Source organism: Octopus bimaculoides, chromosome 3, assembly GCF_046866305.1.
Source record: "Octopus bimaculoides isolate indiv1 chromosome 3, ASM4686630v1, whole genome shotgun sequence".
NCBI classification, from domain to species: Eukaryota; Metazoa; Mollusca; class Cephalopoda; order Octopoda; family Octopodidae; genus Octopus; species Octopus bimaculoides.
The window spans coordinates 138,978,021-138,998,892 of record NC_142930.1 but is presented as its reverse complement, the minus strand read 5'-3'; the positions used below and the strand labels follow the sequence as shown (position 1 = coordinate 138,998,892).

The 20,872-nt window shown below is 37.9% G+C and overlaps 1 protein-coding gene across 5 annotated transcripts in view; it reads left to right on the top strand.

Moving 5' to 3' along the window:
• The window catches only part of LOC106868471 (uncharacterized), a 374,724-nt gene that overhangs the window by 192,827 nt on the left and 161,025 nt on the right, over positions 1 to 20,872 (top strand). The window contains exon 1 of one of the 5 annotated variants that reach the window (XM_089349731.1): positions 16,414 to 17,034. The exons of the other annotated variants lie outside the window; for them this stretch is intronic. Within the exon in view, the coding sequence (XP_089205857.1) occupies positions 16,830 to 17,034 (205 nt within the window). The 5' untranslated portion in view covers positions 16,414 to 16,829. Of the gene's footprint in view, positions 1 to 16,413; positions 17,035 to 20,872 lie in introns of those variants that run through there. 5 annotated transcript variants of the gene reach the window in all.

The window sequence follows — 20,872 nt, the reverse complement described above, 5'->3', positions numbered from 1 at the left end:
TTTCTTACAAGTCCAATACCACCAATTATCCTCTGTGTCCAAAAAGATTGTCCGTATTGCAAAATAAAGATCTTTCTGAAACAACACAGTAACTCTGCCTAAATGCCGGTCGACATAAGTAGAACTCGTATCCACCGAAAATGTATCCAAGGGTTTGTGGGTAGGAAAATCTAGTTTTGCTGATGACCACCACATCTATGTTTAATAAACTGAGATCGTTGAGTAGATAGTCCTGCTTCCTAGGTGACCCTAGGCCATATGTATTCATACTGTCTATTCTGAGCGAGGTCATGTTCATGAAGATAAGGAAGTTAAAAGTAGCCACTTAGAACAATTTTGTTGGTAAGGGTGACAGATGTTCCGTCCCACAGGTGTTACATGTTGGTGTTTCTACAAGGAGTTCATAATAGGTTTTGTAGATGTTCCCTCTGCAGTCTCCTATTTCTCTGAGGTATTTGTTTTTTTTTATGGCGTTGTATATGTTTTGTGTTGTTTGGATAATTTTAATGTGTGTTGTTTGTTAGTGTGATGAACTCGCTCTGAGTGATGTCTGTGTATTGGTTTATGTATTCCTTTAGTGTTTTGTTGTTCGTGTTTATAGCAGTGAAGTTTATGTTTCTTTATTGTTGTTGCTTCTGGTTTGCGGGTATCTTGGGATTCACTGGTGTTTGTGCTCTTGGTTATGTCTGTAGTGATGATGGTGATTATGATGAACATAATGGTGTTGTTGTATTGGTGTTGTTATTGGAGATGGTGTGTTGCTGTTGTTGACAGGTTCTATTCGTTCAAGGGGAGCAAATTGAAGTCGATTTATCAACCTTGGTATTTGGCTGGTACTTTATTTTATCGACCCCGAAAGGATGAAGGGAAAAGTTGACTTCCGCGGAATTTGAACTTAGAACGAAAAGGCAGACGAAATGTCGTTAAACATTTTGCCCGGCGTGATAACGATTCTACCAGCTCGCCACCTTAATAATAATAATAATAATAATAATAATAATAATAATAATAATAATGATATATCCTTTACTGCACTCAAATGTTTCTTTTGTTGAGAAGAGCGAAACATAAACCAAAACATAGATAAAGATAAGTCAAAATAGATGATTATATAGAAGTTGAAGTAATTACTTTGGCAAAGAGCAGATTCCCAAGAAACGGAAATAGAAACACTAAAAGAATTAATAGAAGTTTCGCTTCTAAAGCAAAATCTATTTTGTAAGATGATTTGATTTTGATAATATGGAAAAAGATTAGCCATAATTCGAAAACAAAATGGAATTTAGCAGAACTTATAGGTAGTTGAACTTCGGTGCAAGAAAATGAATATGTATTCTATTTGTAGAAGTGACTTACATAATATGGTGTTTTACAATAATCAAGAAAACTAAGAAACTGTGAACGTTGTTCTCAGCACTGTCTGAGAGGTTTAGTCTTGAGCATTCTGTCTCTTTTTAAATTACATTAAATGCTACTTAAAATTTTTAGATTTCTTGAATGTGATGCAATTAGGAACAAACTTCACAAACATTTATACATGAATATACAATGATTATTACTGTAATCGTGGAGGTACATGGCCTAGTGGTTATAGCAGCGGACTCGCAGCCGAAGGATCGCGGGTTCAAATCTCAGACCGGGCGATGTGTGTGTTTATGTGCGAAGCACCGAAGCTCCACGCGGCTCCGGCAGAAGGTAATGGCGAACTTCTGCTGACTCTTTCACCACAACTTTCTCTCACTCTTTCCTCCTGCATCTAGCAGCTAACCTGCGACGGACCGGTGTCCTGTCTAGGTGGGGAACCTATACACCAATGAAACCGGGAAACCGGCCCTTATGAACCAGGTATGGCTTGAGAAGAAACAAACAATTACTGTAATCATTTTTGAGTCTTTAGTAATCAAACATATATACAAAAATATACCTGGCAGCGAATTGGTAAGGTTGTTAGTGTCCACATAGTCCACATACCGCTTGATGTTGGTTTTTGACGTTTCCTTAACTTAGAGGTTCGACAAAAGATTCGAAATCCTAAGTACTAGACTTAATAAAAAGGTACAGGAGTTGTTAAGTTCGACTAAAACCTTTAAGGCGGTGCCCCATCATAGACGTAGTCCAATGACTGGAACAGAAAGAATAAAAGAATACATACACACAAACCTGCGTACATACATGCATATATATACACACATACATACACATATACATATACACATACATACAAACATGCATACCTACACACACATACATAGATACAGATAGACAGACAAACGGACGGACAGAGCGACAGACAAACAAACAGACATATAATGGGCTTTCACGCTGTTGCAGGCAACTAAATTCCATTCTCAACGTATCAGTGAACAAGAAGTTATGGTTGACGATACTTAACCGAAGTGCTGCTTAGTGACATTGGAATTGGAACCATGCTGTTGCGAAAGGAACTTCTTAACCACACAGTTAAATAGCTCTATGCAACTGAGCTTGTTTTAATAACGAGAACTTAACGTAACGAGCTTGCAGAATCGTTAGCACACGGGACAAAATGCTTCGAGCATTTCCTCCGGCTTTACGTTTTGATTTCAAATTCCTCTGAAATCTACTTTGCCTATTATCATTTTGTGGTCAATAAAATAAACACCAGTTGAGCACTAAGGTTGATGCAACCAAATAACCCCCACCTTACAAATTTAAGGCCTTTTGCTTACAGTATAATGTGTTTAATGGAGGTGCAATGGCCCAGTGGTTGGGGCAGCGGACTCGCGGTCATAGGATCGCGGTTTCGATTTCCAGACCGGGCGTTGTGAGTGTTCATTGAGCGAAAACACCTAAAGCTCCACGAGGCTCCGGCAGGGGATGGTGGCGAACCCTGTTGTACTCTTCCACCACAACTTTCTCTCACTCTTACTTCCTGTTTCTGTTGTACCTGTAATTCAAAGGGCCAGCCTTATCACACTGTGTCACGCTGAATATCCCCGAGAACTACGTTAAGAGTACACGTGTCTGTGGAGTGCTCAGCCACTTGCACGTTAATTTCACGAGCAGGCTATTCCGTTGATCGGGTCATCTGGAACCCTCGACGTCGTAAGCGACGGAGTGCCAACAACAACAATGTATTTGATAATGAGAATTTAATATTTCAACTTCTAAAGATTAAAATTGCTGTTTAGCTTATGAGCTGTATGAAATAATAGGTCATTACAGACCTCATTGCATGACACGATTCAAATGAAGATATTTGATATTAGTATTTATAAAAATGAATCCTTGAAAAAGCAGTGAGTTAACTTGTAAAAACGAAAGAAATATTTAGTAAGGTGAGATGATGGGTTCGTTATGGTATTAATTTATCACTTGATATGCTTTTAAGTTATGCATATCGTGCATAAGTAGTAGATTTGAGGTTTTCACTAATAGATCTGCATTCTGTAGCCTTTTTTTTATATTCATGTCTAGGGGCCTTCATTTTGAGTATGATCACTACTGACTATCGCAAAAGTAAATAACCTACTCTGTATTTTGTTACATGATATTTTAATCATATTTGAACTTGTACAGCGTCCGTATTGCAGCGTATACATGGTGGTTGTCTACTCCTTAAACAGAGTTTGACCACCTCCTGCACCTACACCTTAGCCCTTTCATGGCGTCTGATGTGGCTTTTTAAACCAGACAGTGTTTTGAAAAAACACCCACACAGATTGCACCTCTGATTTCCACTACCAATACCTGCAAGTAAGTTCTGCTCATTGTGGATCCTAACATGTCTTTTAAGACCCCCATTGGATTTGCAAACCCTCTGGCACACACCACATTCAAACGTGTGCACAGACATATAATCAGAATAGCTGGGTGAGGTTTGTTTTCCATGGGTTCGCAGGTGAGATTTGAGGCCAGCCAAGGACAGACATGGTCTGTCACAGACTGTGCACACACACACACACACACACACACACACACACACACACACACACACACACACACACACACACATATATATATATATATATATATATATATATATATATGCATATATAGGTACAGGACATCACCAACTGTGTAAACAACATGAAATACGTAAACAAACGAGTTAAATACGTAAACAACGAGAGAAAAAAATGGTAAACAGGACAAGTAAACACAGAAATACGACTCTTCATCAGTTGTCGGCTGTCTATTTATTCCTCATTTCGAGCATCGTTATATATATACACACATATATATATTATTTATTATTATTATTTAATTGAACGCTACGCATCCATTTCCAAGTATACACACATACACACACACACACGCGTGTGTGTTTGCAAATGCGTTTGCATTCAACAGTGCTTAGTTTGCGATAAAGCACATTTGTCATAATAAAGGGTGCAATTGGTAATACGTGAGAATATTCGGAAGCTAATCCCTTCTTATGGCTAGTGGTATAAACTGAGGTTTTCTTTGGCGCTAGAACAGATTTCACTTTCATTCGTAAGACGAGCTAAAATTTCCGTTACATAAACCATTCCGGTAATTCAAATGTTACTGTTGTTTTAGGTGCTCTTATCGCAACTAACGATAGCCATATAGATTGTAGCATGAAATTTTTTGAAAAATCAAGCCCCGATAAAGTTTCAGCTAAACGTTGATTATATGTGAGGAAACATCCGGTCGCAGAAAACTTCTGAGTAAAATGCTATTGAGGTAGTGTTGATTGCATTCGAAAAATTCGAATTTGTTTCTACCATTTTCTGACCTCTGTAATGTCACAGACACTGTGGGATCCCTTTCAACTTCGGTAGTGCCATTTTTAAATATGGTGCCTCAACTTTCGATTTAAGTGGTACCACCTTCTTAAATGAAACAAGTGGCACATTATATCACGTTTACTGTAGAAATTAGCTTGACTTTAGATTGTATAATTCATTGAAAGTTGTAGATTATTGAAATGGGCTAACACACAAAGTCACACACTCACATAGTTATATACATATATAAATGCACAACGGGCTTTCAGTTTCCGTCTACTAAATCCACTCACAAGGCTTTGGTCGGCCCGAGGTTTTAGTAGAAGACGCTTACCCAAGGTGTCATGCAGTGGGAATGAACCTGGAACTGTGTGGTTGGGAAGTAAACTTCTTACCACACAGTCACGCCTGCGCCTATCTGTAAAACTCTGTTCATATATAAATTAGTTCATATATAAATTATAAATAAAAACCTTGAACCATACAACTTCAAATCTTCTCTGTTCACGTTTTGAGGACAATAAGGTCCACTGATTGATCGATGGACACAACTTTTTCAGAATAATCAAACATTTGATCAATAAGCAAATTGAAGAAACGAGTCAACGAGGGAGCCTCTACGCAGCCGCTCAACCTGTCAGAAACAACAGCCATATTCTCTGCAAATTCATCTTATCAGTTAAAAAAAAAAACGGAAGGACAGATTGAATAATGTAATTCTAGATATATTAAGTGTTAATAAATACATGATGGTCACTTTGGAATTATTTTAATTAAAGGTCTGCTTGAGCAGGGTAGCCCAGGGCCTAAACCATAACAGTCTACAACAGCAACAATAACAACAACACCAACAACAGAAAGTCTACAAAAGTTTCCAAAGCTCTTTAAGAAGAAATTTTACGTAATTTCAAGGAAAATACAAGAACAAAAAAATAACTTTTATAGTACAGGCATCTAATAGGCTATCATAAATAATTATCAAGTTAAATGCTTAGAAAATTGTCACTACCTTTAATATATAAAATGGAGTTAAATAAACAATATTATAAACAACCCCTCTTGCATGAGGGGTTGTTTATTACGCTTGAGGAACTCAACCAACGATAGTTTCATATAAATTGGTAATAATTTCTAACTTTAACGTAAGACTACAAGTATTGGTAAAGGACGGGATTAATTAAAGGAACCACAATAGAAGAATCAGGACATAGCAAAATGAGTGCAGACATGACTGTTGTCAGAGAATAAGAATTTTACTTCGTAGCTACGAAGTTTCAGGCCCAGTGCCACAGAACAGCATCCCGAGGAAATATTTTCCAAGTTGTATTCTGACAGCGCTTTGAATTTCCAAGTTCAAAGTGCCGTCAGTTAAAGTTTGTAGATGGAAACTGTGGAATACCAGCTCCCGAAGGACATTCCTGTTTAAAGTGATAAACTTAACCCGTCGTTAGTGCTGTCTTAACACATGGGCACTGTGTACAGCTGCCCGGGGAACCCACGGGTCTACGGGGTCTAAATATTATATATGTATGCGGTGGATTACTGTCAATAAATGCTATAAGGCCCAGCGCATTCATCTGTCTAGGGGCCCATCATGCTGCAGTGACGACCCTCTCCGTCGCCCGATTTAGCGCCATTATCTGACCCAAGGGTAACTTTAGCGGAATCACTTCTATTGTAAGCGTTCGGGCTAGATTTTCGGTCACTCAGCTTCCGTCCTTCCGACATTGTCGGAGGCTCTGGAAAGTGTTAAGGGTGCTTGCCTTGCGTCTTTGACACCTCTATTAAAAAAAAAAAAAAAAAGAACTGGAAAGAAAAAAGAAACACTCAATAGTATTTTGAATGGGGCTCTACATGTTCTGCCAATCCACATTATGAAATGTAATTACAAAATATTTATCTTAAAGCTATGCAGCATGAGTATCAACAAACTTCCTCATATCATATTCACTGTTTCATCAGTCGAAACTGGAGCAAAAATGAATTAATATACAAATGAATAAATAAATAAATCTACGAGCGTGTATAATCAGACTACTTGACAGATGGAACCCAACGATATTCTATGAAAGTATGTTGGCGCGAAAGAATTTTAAGTAATTATCATAGCATTCAAAGAATCATCTCTAAGCTTGTATTCACGGTACAAGACGACCAATTTAAGTGGTACATGGTTGTAGTTGTAGAATAATAATTTATTTATATTTGGTATATTTGATATTGTCGATGAAATAGTGGGTTCAAAAGAGTTTGAATGTATACAAATTATATTCCCTTTGAAGGCACACGCACACAAATAAATATATATTCATATATATATATATATAGTTACATATGTATAATATATACTTTGTATATATGTATATACATCTGTATGTGTGCGAGTGTGTGTGTGTGTACATATATACGCACATGCACACATATGGTTATATGTATGTGTATTAACCAAGTCGATGTGGTTGTGAAAGCGTGGAATGTGAAAGAAAGGGAATTGTCTGAAGCAGGGTAACAGTGTGAGTACTGCAAATGTTTCTACCATAACAAAATTTGAAGTATTCACCGTAAGCTGACGTACCATTCGTTAATTTTATGTTGCCCCCTTTGTGTTCTGCCACAAGATTAATTTTTTCTCTATCCTTTCGCAACGGATATTCTTTCTTAACTTTGTTTAGTATAACTGAAAAAGGGTTCCGTACTATTAGATTCCCCTCCTAATCTGTTTATTTGCTGATCTTTCCTGTCCAGATGTTCACTTTGTCCACCATTTTTGCATTGCATTTTCTAGATCTAATCAACTCTTCTCCTAAAAGTGAGACTTTCTATAACCAATCCACACTATGTATATTTGTTATTGTCTTTCAGCAATTAAAAAAAAAACATCTTATCGATCATTAATTCGTCTTTTGCTTCCTTTCTCTTTGTTTGACAGTTTTTCTGTTCATCATGTATTTAGATGTTTCTCGTATATATGTTAGCATTCTTCAGTTTTGTATTTGGTTTACAAGATTCTTGATGTAAATTTGTGCGTTGAAACATAGTTTTTTGTATCCCGGGAAGGTCATTATGCCAATAACAAACACACGCACTGGCTCTATTTCACATCTTTTATTATCATTATTTACTTGGTTCAGATCTGAAGCAGATCTGGAGTAGAGAGGACATGTCACTGACGAGGTCGCTAGTGGCGACGAAAGGAAGCTTTACTTCTTGGACTCATATCTTTGTGCGCAGCGAGGTTGTTAAACCTCCGCTAACAACACCGTATGCAGGTCCTTTCCGTGCGTTCTTTCACGCACGGATAAATTTTTCACTATAGACCTTAATGGTCGTAAAGACACTATATCTGTTGATAGACTAAAAAAAAAAGGCCACCATAGAGAAAACTGTTCCTGTTCCCACTGCAGACGACACACACACACACACAGCATTACAAACACGGCCCGCACATCCATCTTCACACGCCATGACTACCATTGGGATCGATCAGGTACCGGACAAGGATTCTGGATTATTTTTTCCGTTTTTTTTACTTACTTTTTGAGAGCAGTCGGGTTCATTTTTAGTATTCTCGTTTGTGAGAGCAGTCGAGATTATTTCAGATATTCTCATTTTAAAAATCATCTCCGGCGAATCATTGAGAGATCGATGGAGGTTTGCGCTCTCTGAGTGCTCATGTTGTTGTTGTTGTTATTATTATTATTATTATTATTATTATTATTATTATTATGTTGTTGTTGTTGTTGTTGTTGTTTTGTTGTTGTTGTTGTTGTTGACGTGCCTGTTTTTGTGGAAGGAGCTCGCAATGCACAATGCCCTTCCAATTCGGTCAGGTACAGAGCATCACCTTCTTCGGATACTGACCGGTTTTTGGAGTGATTAAAAGTGGTTCGTTTCGGTTTCCCAGGACCTTTTTCGATCCACATTATTGTAAATAATCCATTTGGGATCACATGTGATCGTTCTTTAATAAAGTCATGGGACGTTTTTTTCGTCTATGTTTTAGAAATGTCACAGTACATTACAGATATTTAACCTCTGCACACGCAGCTGAAACCAGCTGCCTTCGGGACAGCCGCCAAATATTGATGGTCGACCCTATCAAATGCTTTCGACTGATCTAAATTAATTAAGCCCTATCCATGTCACGGTCTTTACCCAAACTTCCTATGATGTATCACGTGAGGTGGAGAATAATAATGGTTTCAAATTTTGGCACAAAGCCAGCAACTTCGCAAGGAGGGAGTAAGTGGATTGCACCGACCCCAGTACTTGACTGGAATTTTATTTTTCCGATCCTGAAAGGATGAAAGCAAAGTTGACCTCGGCGGAATTTGAACTCAGAACGTAAGGGCGGACGAAATGCTGCTAGGTATTTTGCCCGGCGTGCTAACGATTCTGCCAGCTCGCCGCCTTCAAGGTGGAGAACAATGATAATTCTTGAATTCAGTATCGAGAAAAGCCGTTACATATGACAACGTTGTATAAAAAAAGGGGTGTACAGGGAGTGAGAGAAAGCACAAATATAGTTACATAATGGTGGGGAGAGGGGCGAAGTCGATACATAATATATTGAAGTGTTAAGAATTCCGAGACAGGCATCAAATCGTTGCGGTTTAATCAAGGTGCTTACTCTCACAGCACGGCTATATGTTTATTATAAACATATGGACATAATTCCGTATACATATTTAGTTATGCACACACACACGCCCGCGCGCACGCACACACGCACACACATACATACCAAACACACACACACACACTCCCATACACACGCACACTCTTTATATCTGTCGATCACTCTGCGTCTCTCACATCCATATTTAATTTTTTTATTTCACGAGACAAAACACATTACACATCTGTGTGTACATACATACATACATACATACATACATACATAGATACATACATACATGCATGCATACATTTATACATGCATCTATATATATATATATATATACCCACAGACATACATAAATATGGAGTGTTTGTATGTATATATGTATATATATATATATATATATATATATATATATGTATATAATTAGCTAGATAGAACATCTGTATAAGAGATGAAAGGAGTAACTATACTGAGATGTTATGTTTACCGCCACTCAAATATAGCTGTTCCGTAGGAACCGACGTTACTGCTGTTTTTAGTTCCAGAGGACAGGTCCTCCAGCTGGTTATTCAATGCAATCTGTGACCGATATATATTGTATGTAGGCGAGTGAAGCCTACCATATTCCAAACACGAGACTACCAGACCGTACGGTTTCGATCTCTTTGTTGGTCATCCTCGGTGGTGCATACTCTTTCGATAGAGATAGCAGTTGTTAATTCCAGCTCGCAATATATAGAAATCAAGTGACACACAGTACTGATCTTGCAACAAGCAAATTAGGTAGTTAGAAAAGGCTAAAATAATTTTATCATGAAGAACATTTTAGCGCCGGTTTCAGTCTTTGCGACTTTTTAAACTTAGAGTAAAGAATGAAAAACAATCAAATTGTGGAATGTTATTTTAATAATATTTCCATAGTTTTCAAATACAAGGGACATTTTCCTTTTCTCTGTGTCTCTCGCTTTTACTTTTGTGAAGGCTCGGTATGTAGGTAATAGCAGATCTGAAGAAATATTTAATATGAGGGATGAGAGTTCTTGGTTTTGATTATTTAATCAGCAGTAGCCTAATTGGCTTGTATGCTTTTATTTTTCCTCACTCTTACTTTTGTTTTATTTATTCTTTCTTTACCCTTAATTTATATTAGGACCTCTCCTTACTTCCCATTGCTCTAAACCTACTATAATAAAATATCACCTACATCCCACTCCAGTCTACCTAAGAGCCAGTCTAGCAGACTTATGTCTCACCCGGGTCACTGACCTTAGAGGAATTCCAACCACGTTCGTTACCTCAACAGCTCCTTTATACGATCCAGTGGCTAAAGACATCATCAGAAGGAACCACGTCCGGTTTCGGCCCCTCAACGGTTAAATTTGTTGGTCATTCTCCCATTTCATAGTTGGCCTCGATAGTCTTCAGCCACATCCTTGTTGTACTCTTGGAATGTTCTCCTGTTTGTAAAATTACGTTTCATCTGATGATTACGTGTTTCTGTAATGGAATAATGTTCTCATTCTTGTATTAAAAATGAAAGTAAGAAACAGCTGTAATGAGCTGACAATTATCCATCGTAAGTTATCATTCATTTGATTAAACATACATACATACTATCTCTCTCTCTCTCTCTCTCTCTCTCTCTCTCTCTCTCTCCCTCTCTCTCTCTCTCTCTATCTATCTATCTATCTACCTATCTGTCTGTCTGTCTATCTGTCTGTCTGTCTATCTATCTATCTATCTATCTATCTATCTATCTATCTATCTATCTATCTATCTATCTATCTATCTATGTATATATATAATATGTCTTCCTCTATCTTTCTATCTATCCCTCTATCTACCTATCTATCTTTCTTCTTACCCATCTCCCCGTCTCGCTCTGCTTCTTTCTGTTATTCTAACTTCTACTTCACTGCTATACACTCCTGTTTCTTCCTCCTTGTTCCACTTCCTCCTTGTTCCACTTCCTCCCTCCACCATCCTCTCTGCTCTCGTGTGACCTGTGGTCAACTTTCTTTTCACTCCAGCCGCTGTGAAGGCAAGACGAACTACTAGCGTTCTACATCAGATTCGCGTTTGGCCGTACGGCTTTTTTATGTTGTTTTCACTGTCCAATTTTTCCTGTCTTGGTTTACGTTTGCCATCTTGGAATCCTCTGTTTAGTTGGTTGATCCACTACTCAGGAAGAGACTATTCTAGAGTACGTCTTGCCTTATCTTCGAAACGTCGAGTTAGAATAGAGGCAGCTGATAAATAATTCCAAGTGGCTTTCTGTTTTCCTATGTGTTCGTTCCGTTGTCTGCAGTTCATTGTTCTAACGTCCTGTACCCTGATATGCATCTATACACACATGTAGATGAAAGTATATACATATATGTGTGTATACATGCATATATATTTTTTACACACACACACATATATATAAATACACACACACACATATATATATCTATATACAGACACACACATTTGTAAGTAGTTTTCGTAACTTCATATTTTCCGACGCTACTCTATCTCTTTCTATTTCTCTTCCTCTATCATTTTTCCCCCTCTCGTTCTCCCTCTTTACTACTACGTATCTCGCTTTACCCCTCTCGTTCTTCCTCTGTTACTACTACGTATCTCTTTTTTCCCCCTCGTACTTCCTCTCTTTCTCTTTTCCTCTCGTTGCTCAACTATTCTTCTACTTCCTCCCTTTGTTTCTCCCTCTACCACTCTCTCTCTTCCCCTTACACCGGCATGGTCACATGCTTCCGGTCAATAATCCTTTTCTTCCTTGGCTATCGCCGAGCAAACACGCGAACTACTTCGTCCCTACTTTCAAGTTCGTGCCTCACAGCGTTCATACACATAATTTTTCTCGTCTGGCCGTAAAGCCTTTTCTGTTTGTTTTCCTGTCTCGTTTTTTGTCCGCCACTACATTCCTCCATGGCAAGATTTAATTTGTGTATACAAATTTAATTTGCGGTCCATGGGAAGAGCCGTTTTAACGATGCGTCCTGCCCAGCTCTTCGAAACGCCGGTGTTAAAACGGGGGTAGCTGATGAAGTAGAATGTTCTCTATGTGGCTTGCGTGTTTTCTCGTCTACGTTTTGTTTGCAATGTCCTGTACCCAGATATGCACCTATACATACAGGTGGATGTCGGTATGCACATACCTGTACGTATATATGCATATACTCATTTACTATTTGTTTATATATATATATATATATATATATATATATATATATATATATATATATATATATATACACGTGTGTGTATGTGTGTGTGTGTGTCTGTCTGTAAGTGTATACGTATGACCAGAAAACTGAAATGATAACTAAATACACAGAAAACAAAGACATCGAACGGAAGAAAAAAATAATATTCTCAGAAAAACAGTCTGCCCATTAACTAGATAATTGAAAGTAACATGCCATTCAACACATTCAGATTTAGTTCCAACGACGGCTTTGATAAGAATCAGGTGGCCTTACTGATTCAACGAACCACGCCTACCACGCCCACAACTGCAGTTCTCATCGAGTCCTTGGCACTCTAGTGTCACCGTCTAGTTTACCTTTCAGATCAAGAGAGATTGAAGATCACGTGATCACACACTTCTCCTTGATCTTGTTGGACATTAATTTCTCTCACACACTCTCTCTCTCTCTCTCTCTCTCTCTCTCTCTCTCTCTCTCTCTCTCTTTCTCTCTCTCTCTGTTCAGCACATGAGGCTTGTACATGATACCTTCGTGTACCACATATCTGTGAGTAAACTCCGCCACCTTGTGATACTCGGCGATGGCCTCTAATCATGTCTATATTTTGTTAGAGCAACTCCACTCTCCTGACGACGTTCCTTTTTATTTCTTGTATTAATCGGAATCTGCTATCTCACACATACACACTCACACACTCATATTCAACCCTCACTCATACACATACATATACAAACATATATGTATGTATTGAGTAATAGATATCTTGTTTTAGAATTTATCGATTTATCTATCTGACTGTCTGTCTGTCTATCTATGAAGCAATGTGGGATCTATTTTAAAACGGGGGCCACAGTTTTCATTAATGTTTTACGTAGTGTTTTTGGTACCGAAAGACTTTCAAACTTCGTATACTTATCTATTTTGTATTATAGAACAGAAAAATATTTTTGTATTCGAATTTATTTCAGGTAAAAAATTGTCGTATTTCGATTATTTCAACCAATTACTGACAAGTATTCAGTTGTTTATATTTACTCCTTTGACTGATTAAGCGGTGTAAAGCGTATTTAATCTCCATAGCTTCGTTTTATTTGCTTTTTTCATTTTAAATTTGCTTTTTTCATTTTCTTTTTTTTTCTTCGTTTTATTTGCTTTTTTCTTTTTAAATTTGCTGTTTTACCCTAACCATAACCCTAACCCTAACCTTAGGGTCAGGGTTAGGGTTAGCCTATAATAGAAAGGTTTATTAGCTACTGCCAATATGCTTCAGCCATTTTTTGACAAGGAAATAATAATTTTATCACCGATAGAATTGTTTCAGAATCGTTTGTTTATGTAGTCGGCACTTAATGTATATTGGCTGAATGGACGTCAGTGATTGGTTGAAATTACAGAAATACGACAACTTTAACATGGAATAACTTAGGGATTTCTTTTTTTTTTTAAGAAGACTAAGAGAAAAAGATGTTTTATATGACACATTCTACCATGATGCATACTCAGTAATAGGCCTAAGAGTGGCTGTGTGGTAAGTAGCTTGCTTACGAACCACATGGTTCTGGGTTCAGTTCCACTGCGTGGCACCTTGGGCAAGTGAGTTCTACTATAGCCTCGGGCCGACCAAAGCCTTGTGAGTGGATTTGGTAGACAGAAACTGAAAGAATCCCGTCGTATATATGTATATATATATATATATATATATGTGTGTGTGTGTGTGTGTGTGTGTGTGTGTGTGTGTGTGTGTGTGTTTGTTTGTGTGTCCCCCCACCATCACTTGACAACCGATGCTGGTGTGTTTACGTCCTCGTAACTTAGTGGTTCGGCAAAAGAGACCTATAGAATAAGTACTAGGCTTACAAAGAATAAGTCCTGGGGTCGATTTCTTCGACTAAAAGCGGTGTTCCAGCATGGCTGCAGTCAAACGACTGAAACAAGTAAAAGAGTAAAAGAGTAAAGAGTATCCCGAAATATAACAATAATAAAAGAATGGAAGACTTAACTCGAAACCAACTTTTCCAGATATTTTGAAATTCAATCCAATAAATTTTAATTTCAAATCCCAGTAGAAGTGATCTTGTAATGTCTGTCATCTGTTTCAGAAAAAGAAATTCTACCAGTAATACACTAAGCTCATTTCCATCAAATATAGCCTTCCACGAGCTGACGAAGTAGCTTCTGGCTGGTTTTTTGATCTGCTAATATTAAATGCTCTTCAGGCGGTGAGCTGGCATTTGCGGTCGATAAAATATGTGTCAGTTGAAGACAGGAGTCGATGTAATCGACTTATCCATTCCCTCGCTAACGATTCTGCCAACTCGACGCTTTTCACTATTGACATTATTAAGAATAATTTTCAGTTACAGCAATAACAGCAATTATTATTGCGGGGGAATTATTTTCGGAATAAACATAAATTTTTTGAAATAAATTTAACACATAGCGGTGCGGCAATAGACTCCGATAAAATAATACAAAAAAGAGTACTGGGGCCGATTTGTTCGGCTAAAACCCTTCAGGGCGATGCTCCAGTGTGTCCGCAGTCCAATGATTGTAACAAGTAAAAGGTAAAAGATTTATGGACACAGTTATAGCTGTGTGTTCAAGGAGATCGTGGTTTCGAGTTCAAGCCCACTACGCGGCACTTTGGGCAAGTGTCTTCAACTACAGCCCCGGGCAGACCAATATCTTGCGAATGGATTTGGTAGGCGGAAACTGAGTGGAAGCTCGACATAGGCGTAGCTGTGTGGTAAGAAGCTTGCTTCTCAACCACATGGTTCCGCGTTCAGTCCCACTGCGTGACACCTTGGGCAAGCGTCTTCTACTATAACCCCAGGCCAATCAAAGACTTGTCAGTGGATTTGGTAGACGGAAACTGAAAGAAGCCTGTCGTATGTCTGTCTGTCTATCTTTATGTATGTATGTGTATGTATGTGTGTGTATCGTTGTGTCTGTATCTGTCCCACCATCCCGCGGACAACCGGTGTTAGTGTGCTTACGTCTCGTAACTTAGCTGTTCGGCAAAAGAGACCGATAGAATAAATAGTAGGCTTAAAAAATGAACTCTGGAGTCGATTTGTTCAACTAAAATCCTTCAAGGCGGTGCTCCAGTATGGCTGCAGTCACAAGACTGAAACAAGTAAAAGAATAAAATAATATGCGCGTGTGTGTGTGTGTTTTTAGGTTTGTGTCTGTGCCTCCACTACTGCTTGACAACCGATGTTTGTTTGTTTGCGTCTTTGTAAATTAGCAGTTCGGCAAAAGAGATCGTTAGAATAATTACTAGACTTACAAAAAAACAAAAACAAAAAAAAACAAAAAAAAAACCGAAACTAAAAAGAACTTTAAATACTGAGGTCGATTTGTTCGACTAAAAACCTTACAAGGCGGTGCTCCAGCATGGCAGCAGTCCAATGACTGAAGCTCGTAAAAAAAAAAAAAAGAGTGGCTGTGTGGTAAGTAGCTTGCTACCAACCACATGGTTCCGGGTTCATTCCCACTGCGTGGCACCTTGGGCAAGTGTCTTCTACTATAGCCTCGGGCCGATCAAAGCCTTGTGAGTGGATTTGGTGGACGGAAACTGAAAGAAGCCCGTCGTATATATGTATATATATATATATATATATATATATATATATATATATATATATATATATAAATGTATGTGTGTGTTTGTGTGTCTGTTTGTCCCCCCCCCATCGCTTGACAACCGATGCTGGTGTATTTACGTCCCCGTAACTTAACGGTTCGGCAAAAAGAGACCTATAGAATAAGTACTAGGCTTACAAAGAATAAGTCCTGGGGTTGATTTTCTCGACTAAAGGCGGTGCTCCAGCATGGCCGCAGTCAAATGACTGAAACAAGTAAAAGAGTAAAAGAGTAAAAGAGAAAAAAAAATGTATTTAAAATTTCAACTTTTTCTTCCTCATTAAATGAAACGAAAAAATCCATCCACGTCACCACCGCACCAATTAACAAACAAACAACCAAACAAACAAACTACGGGTATAAAAATCTTTTAAACTGAATACACAGAGAGTAAATGTTTCTACTTAAATATGATGCTGAACAGGTGCTGTTTGTGTTAAAAAGATACAGGGGTGGATGTGTAGAGAGGAGGCTGGGTAGATGGACGGTTGGATGGATGGCTAGATATAGAGCATACTACTAAATACTCGGGTTTGTTCAGTGTGGCTGCGTAGGAGCAGTGCAGCGTGGAAGAGTGCTGATGTTGAAGTTGGTGTTGTTGCTGTTGGTTATGTGATGTGTACGGCGGTGGGGGGTTTGCCGTCGCGTTATTTATTTTTTTTTGATCCGCCTCAGTCAGGCCCGTATCGCCTCCAAGTAAACATGGATTTTTACATCAACTTTCCGTGCTTACCGCGACAACCCCGGTTACTTCTGCTATTACTACTACTGCTGCTACTGATATTACAGAACCATTGTGAATTAGGAGCAGCGCGCTCGGGTAGATATCAACATTTCTCTCTCTCTTTCTTACACTCTCTCTGTCTGTCTCTCTCTCTCTCTCTCTGTCTCTCTGTCTCTCTGTCTCTCTCTGTTTCTCTGTCTCTGTTTCTCTGTCTCTCTGTTTCTCTGTCTCTGTTTCTCTGTCTCTCTCTGTTTCTCTGTCTCTCTGTTTCTCTGTTTCTCTCTCTTTCTCTGTCTTTGTTTCTCTCTCTCTCTCTCTCTCTCTCTCTCTCTCTCTCTCTCTCTCTCTCTCTCTCATTCTCTGTCTGTTTCTCTGTCTCTCTCTCTTTCTCTCTCTCTTTCTTATCGTATCAAATCAATCAATCAATCAATCGATCAATCACTCACTCACTCACTCAATCAATCAATCAATCGGTCTCTCTCTCTCTCTCTCTCTCTCTCTCTCTCTCTAAGTATCACACTTTCTTTATCTACCTGTGATTCTGTCTGTCGATATGTCTGTTTGTCAGTCTACCTGTCTGTCTCTCTCTCTGTCCCTTTCTCTCTCTCTGTGTCCCTTTCTCTGTCTCTCTGTCTCTCTGTCTCTCTGTCTCTCTGTCTCTCTGTCTCTCTCTTTTAATAATTAACTCTCTTTATATCAGCCCCTCTCTCTCTTTCTTACCAATATTCTTAATGTATTTCCCTTCTCTTTCCCACTCTTTGTTTATATCTTTCTTTCTCCCCATCTCATGTCTTTATTCTTTTATCTATCTATCTATCTATCTATCTATCTATCTATCTACCCATCTATCTATCTATCTATCTATCTATCTATCTATCTATCTATCTATCTATCTGTCTGTCTGTCTGTCTATCTGTCTTTCTTTCTTTCTCTCTCTCCCTCTCTCTCCTTTCTTTTTTTGTTTCATTGTCCTCTCTGACCTTTCTCTCACTTGTTTCTTGCCTTTTTTTCGTTTTTCCTCTCTTCCTTTCTTGTGTCCTTTTCCCCTTTTCTTTCTTTCTTTCTTTCTTTCTTTTCCCTTTTCCTTTCTTTCTTTCTTTCTTTCTTTCTTTCTTTCTTTTTCAGAATAAAGCTTCACTCTATTTCTGATACCCTCCCCCTCCCCTCCCCTCCCCTCCCCTCCCCTCCCCTCCCCTCCCCTCCCCTCCCAATATTCTTATTCCATTCCCATCTCTTCTCACTTTGGTACGTCTACTCTTCTGTCGCATTCGAAGCCCCCTTTCTCTTTGGCACGTTCTCACTTCACTCACTTTCTTTCACCTTTAACTCACAGCCTGCTATTGTACAAAGTTTTCAATTTTACAGTACGCGTAGGGTGTGTGTGTGTGTGGTGTTGTATGTGTGTGTGGTGTTGTATGTGTGTGTGTGTATGCGCGTGTGGTGTTGTGTGTGTGTGTTTGGATGTGCACACACATACACACAAACATATACATACTTGCATATATACATATATAAGTACATACATATATACATACATATATAAGTACATGCATGCATATGCATATACATACATACATACACCCGTTATAAACTATGTATATGTATATCTATCTATCTATCTATCTATCTATCTATCTATCTATCTATCTATCTATCTATCTATCTATCTATATAGAGGCTTGGTTTGTTTACGCTTTTCCCTCCGGTTTTTGTTCTATGTGTGCCATAAATATCGCCATCCACTTTAGAGAAAAATTTGTAGTTTGGAATCAGTAGTTCTTTGACTGCTATTTCTAAATTTTCAGTATGTTGGAGAAGCAACTCAATTGCTAATCCCTGTATATTTATAATATCTATATATATATATATATATATATATATATATATATATATTAAAAAGTTTTTAGAAAGAGTTCTTGAGACAGTGACAATACATATAAGATTCAGGATGTAAAGGAAGCGAATTAACAGAAGAAATAAACATAAAAGAATCCTACATATGTTTCAATTCGGCCATTAGGTTTCCATCATCAGCATTCAAGCGATGTTAGATGTAAAATACTCCACATTAAGTCCAGATCTCATCAGGGAGTGATGTTTACTTTCAGGTGTGGTGAACAACGAAATAACTAATTCTTCTTCTTCTTCTTCTTCTTCTTCTTCTTCTTCTTCTTCTTCTTCTTCTTCTTCTTCTTCTTCTTCTTCTTCTTCTTCTTCTTCTTCTTGACCGACGAGCTAGGTTCCTGTAAGAACCCTAAGAAACTCTAAGCTGTATTAGGCTGTTTAAAATAATAATAATAATAATAATAATAATAATAATAATAATAATAATAATAATAATAATACTCGAAAAGAAATGGAAAAACTTTCAAAATACAAAGACCTGGAAATAGAGATAACTCGAATGTGGAGTCTAAAAACAGAAACAATTCCTATCATAGTAGGTGCCTTAGGTATAATAAAAAAAATATTCAGACAAATACATAACAAAAGCACCAGGACTTACAAATATATATAACATACAGAAAATTGCACTACTGGGTACTGCACACATCCTACGCAAAACACTTTCAATACAGTAAACATAAGAACACCACAGCAAACCACAGCACATACCCAAGGCGCACAGAGCTGCGCTCGGTAGTGAAGTGAAAACACGTTATAAAAATAAAACTACTGAACAATAATAATAATAATAATAATAATAATTAATAATAATAATTATTATTATTGTTATTATTATAAGAAGAAGAAGAAGTGTTAACATACAAGTTTTGTCTTGGTGTAAAAGACGGGCCACTACAAATACTCTTCTCATCACCACAAAGTTGAGTATGTCCCTATGTCCCTTAGTGGTTGACGATATGTGCATCTCTGATTAAGAGTAGGAATAGTGGGGAAACATAATAGCCATGTGCTGAGAAAGATTCTCTGGTGTTTGAAAAATTCACCCTTGGAGACACGGATGTTTTCGTTCATCATCCCTAAATAATTTTTATTCAGGGACCTTTTGAGCTGGATGGGCTACTCGATCGGAAGAAAATTCTAACTGGGCCCAAACTGCAAGATCATGCGCTGTTCTTAATATGAAGTCACCATGTTGCGCATATATGGCTGTGACGTATGTGCCTAATGTACCCTTATTTGACATGTAGTCAGGATTGGCCTTCGTATATTTGTGATCCAGTGTCACTTTGATGGCATGTGCTAACTGCACTAAATAATAATAATAATAATAATAATAATAATAATAATAATAATAATAAAGATGGTATAAACACACGCCAGAAAAGGTCACAGAAAACGAGAAAGCAACCATACTCTGGGATATGCCAATACACACAGATAGAGAAATTAAGGCAAATAGACCAGATATAGTTGTCAAAGATCATGAAGGAAAAAAATGCTTTCTAATTGATGTATCAATACCAGCAGATGACAACGTTTCTCGAAAAGAAATGGAAAAACTTTCAAAATACAAAGACCTGGAAATAGAGATAACTCGAATGTGGAGTCTAAAAACAGAAACAATTCCTATCATAGTAGGTGCCTTAGGTATAATTAAAAAATACTCAGACAAATACATAACAAAAATACCAGGACTTACAAATATATGTAACATACAGAAAATTGCACTACTGGGCACTGCACACATTCTACGCAAAACACTTTCAATACAGTAAACATAAAAGCACCACAGCAAACCACAGCACATACCCAAGGCGCACAGAGCTGCGCTCGGTAGTGAAGTGAAATAAAACTACTGAACAATAATAATAATAATAATCCCTTCTACTATGGGTACAGGGCCTGAAATTTGGTGAGGGGTAGGTCGATTACATCGACCCCAGTGCGTATCTGGTGCTTAATTTCTCGACCTCGACAGGATGAAAGGCAAAGTCGATATCGGCGGAATTTGAACTCCGAACGTAGT